The 3065-nt window shown below is 43.4% G+C and overlaps 1 protein-coding gene across 1 annotated transcript; it reads right to left on the reverse strand.

The window, feature by feature from the left end:
- Positions 1 to 1058: 1058 nt before the first annotated feature.
- Positions 1059 to 2465, reverse strand: LOC110107517. Its single transcript, XM_020837792.1, has 2 exons — positions 2232 to 2465; positions 1059 to 2132 (listed from the first exon to the last, which is right to left on the reverse strand). Exons 1-2 carry the CDS (start codon positions 2463 to 2465, stop codon positions 1059 to 1061), a joined length of 1308 nt encoding a protein of 435 aa, XP_020693451.1.
- Between the last annotated feature and the right edge of the window lie 600 nt (positions 2466 to 3065).

Consider the following 3065-nt stretch of genomic DNA (forward strand, 5'->3'; position numbering starts at 1 on the left):
GAGAGAGAGAGAGAGAGAGAGAGAGAGAGAGAGAGAGCAAGAAAGAGCAAAAGAGAGTGAGAGAGAGAGAGAGAGGGAGAGAGGGAAGAGAGAAAGAGAGCGGAAGAGAAAGAGAGAGGGAGAGAGAGAGAGAGCTCAAGGGAGAAAGCAAGAGAGAGAGGGAGAGAGAGAGAGAGAGAGAGAGAGAGAGAGAGAGAGAGAGAGAGTGAGAGCAAGCTAGAGAAAGAACAGAAAGAGCAAGAGAGAGCAAGGGAGAGAGCAAGAGAGAGATAGAGAGAGAGGGAGAGCGATTCAGAGATAGAGAGGGAGAGAGAGAGAGAGTGAGGTAGATTGAGAGGGAGAGCTGAACTTCTGCATTTTGCATTAATGAGAAAAAATAAAACTAGTTACAAGTAAAAAGAAACTATGCAACTATACCCTATCACTCTCCTCCCTCAACAACAACAACAACAGTGTTGGGGGGAACTCCTCATTATTAACATCAAAAAAAAAAAAACTATCAGTAATAGCTAATTCGACACAGTAGTCAGCCGGCCGATTACTCTCCCTGTTTATATACTGAAATAGAACTTGTTTGAACCTCATCAAGAACGATAGATCCGGTCCTTTAAAACTGAAATGTACTCTATTGTGATGATCATTAAGGTTCTGTAGCCACTTTATAGCATTGATATTGTCCCCTTCAATTATAATCCCTTCCACCTCCAACATCCAATCCTCTAAAACATCACAGATGGCAGCAGTCGCCATTACTTCAGCATGAAGAGCATCCTAGTGAATTAACAGTCAATGTTAGAAGCCAGCTCCGCAATAAGCTCATTTAGTGAATTAACAATCGGCATTATCATCCCCCACTTAGACAGGACGCTAAACACCTCCTTAATTTTCTTACACTAAGCAACACAGTGATCACGGGTCTCCTCCCCACTACAACCCCATGGACAGAGGGACGAAGTCGAGAGTCCCCTATGAGACAGCCAAAAATTAGTGGGAATAGAATCCCTAAGAAGACACCACCAGAAGAAGCTTTCTCTTGGGTGTAGTTTCAGTTTATTCATCTAGCTGTATTGGTACTCTGTTCCTCCATACTTAGCTCTATATGCCATAGCAGTTATCGTCAAATTCATCCGAGAATGGATGAGTTCAGCACAGTCAATTCCATTTCCACCTCCCGTGTTGATGGTCATAATCCTTTCTGCCATACACTTCCCAAAATACCTCTCTACCTCTTCCTCTTTCCACTGAAGGGAATCATTAAGGAGTATACTCACCTTGACATTCTCCACTTCATCAACATTAACAAAAGTGGTCCATAAAGCAATTTTACGATCCAGAATCCAGCAATCATGCAGCATATCAATACAGTGGCCATTACCAATCTTCCATCTAATAATGGGTCTAAGAGCTTTAGCTCTATCATGAATCACCTTCCAAGTAATAGAAGGTCTCCAAATCTGTGTATGACTCCATAATTCCATCCCATACTTATCCCTTACCAGCTTGTGCAGGATAGAATTCGAATCCTGAAGAACCTCCCAAGCTAGTCGAGCACGCAAAGGGCCTTGCCATGTAGTCAATCCCAGAAACCCATGCCCTCCATACTCCTTAGTCTGGCACAACTCCTTCCACTTCACATAATGCAGGCCACTACTATTGGAATCCTTCTTCCACAGGAATTGCCCTCCCAATTTCTCAATAGAATTAAGAACTCCATTCGGGACAGCAGTATGTGTCATTAAATACATGGGGATGGTTAATAAAGAAGTCCAGATCAATAAAGCACGACCCGCCAATGATAAATGCTTCTTCCCCCAAATGTTCATCTTCTCATGAGCTCTCTTAATGTCATTAGAGAAATCAGCACCCACCAATCTCTTCATAACAAGAGGCAGCCCCAAGTATTCCAGAGAACTCACCTTTCTGTATCCCATAATCCGAGCAATCATCCTTTTCTTCCAACCTGGACATTTCTTATTAAAAAGCACAGCTGACTTCTCCCTATTGATGTTCTGCCCAGTCCACCCACAATAATCCTGTAAAATTCCCATAATCTGAAGAGCATTACTCATGTTGGCTTCAGCAAACACCAAGATGTCGTCAGCATATAACAGGTGTGAAATTCTATCAGTATTCTTGACAATAGAAATTCAAAGTTGTCCTCCTCTTTGCGTAAAAGCCTTAGTCAATAGCTCAGAGCATAAAATAAATAGATACGGGGACAAAGGGAAAACCTGCCTTAGACCGCTCATGGCATAAATCCATGGTGTTCGATTACCATTAATCAGGAGAGAAAACCGTGGTCTAATAATACACTGCATCACCCAATGAATAAAACGAGCAGAAAAATCCATCATCGACATCACCATTTGCAAGGTATCCCATGACATACAATCATACGCCTGCTCCATATCTACCTTCATAGCCATCATTCCATTCTTCTGGGAAGAATAACGAAGCTTGCACATCATCTCTTGAGCAATAAGTCCATGACTGGAAATGGACCTCCCCGGGACAAAGGCACCTTATTCCTTACTAATAATATCTCCCAACACAGGTTTAAGCCGGTTGATGAGAATTTAGCTACCACCTTGTAGAAGGATTGGCAAAGACTAATAGGCCTAAACTTGGCCGGTGAAATGGCAGTATCTGTCTTCGGAATTAACACAACCAAAGTATCCTTCCAACTTTAACACATGGAGTTAGTGCAAAAGAAATGGATAATCGCAGAATTGACATCACATTTAGATTGAGAGGGAGAGAGAGAGGGGGGGAGAGAGAGACAGAGAAAGCAAGAAAGGGAAAGGGAGTGCGAGAGCGAGAGAGAGAGAGGGAGAGAGTGTGAGAGAGAGAGAGCAAGAGGGACAGAGAGAGGGAGAGAGAGAGATGGAGAGAGAGAGAGGGAGAGAGTGAGAGAAAGAGAGAGAGAGAGAGAGAGAGAGAGAGAGAGAGAGAGAGAGAGAGAGCAAGTGAGTGCAAGCTAAAGAACAAGAGAGAGGAAGAGTGAGCAAGGGAGAGAGCAAGAGAGAGAGGGAGAGAGAGAGGGAGAGAGAGAGAGTGAGACGGAG

The sequence above is a fragment of the Dendrobium catenatum genome, unplaced genomic scaffold (assembly GCF_001605985.2).
Source record: "Dendrobium catenatum unplaced genomic scaffold, ASM160598v2 fragScaff_scaffold_231, whole genome shotgun sequence".
NCBI classification, from domain to species: domain Eukaryota; kingdom Viridiplantae; phylum Streptophyta; class Magnoliopsida; order Asparagales; family Orchidaceae; genus Dendrobium; species Dendrobium catenatum.

Bases quoted from the DNA above. Each gene is read 5' to 3' on its own strand.
- LOC110107517 (XM_020837792.1), bottom strand. From the start codon at position 2,465: ATGTGCAAGCTTCGTTATTCTTCCCAGAAGAATGGAATGATGGCTATG. The intron at 2,133-2,231 runs GTTTTCCCTTTG...TCTATTGTCAAG, and splicing joins CCATGAGCGGTCTAAGGCAG to AATACTGATAGAATTTCACA.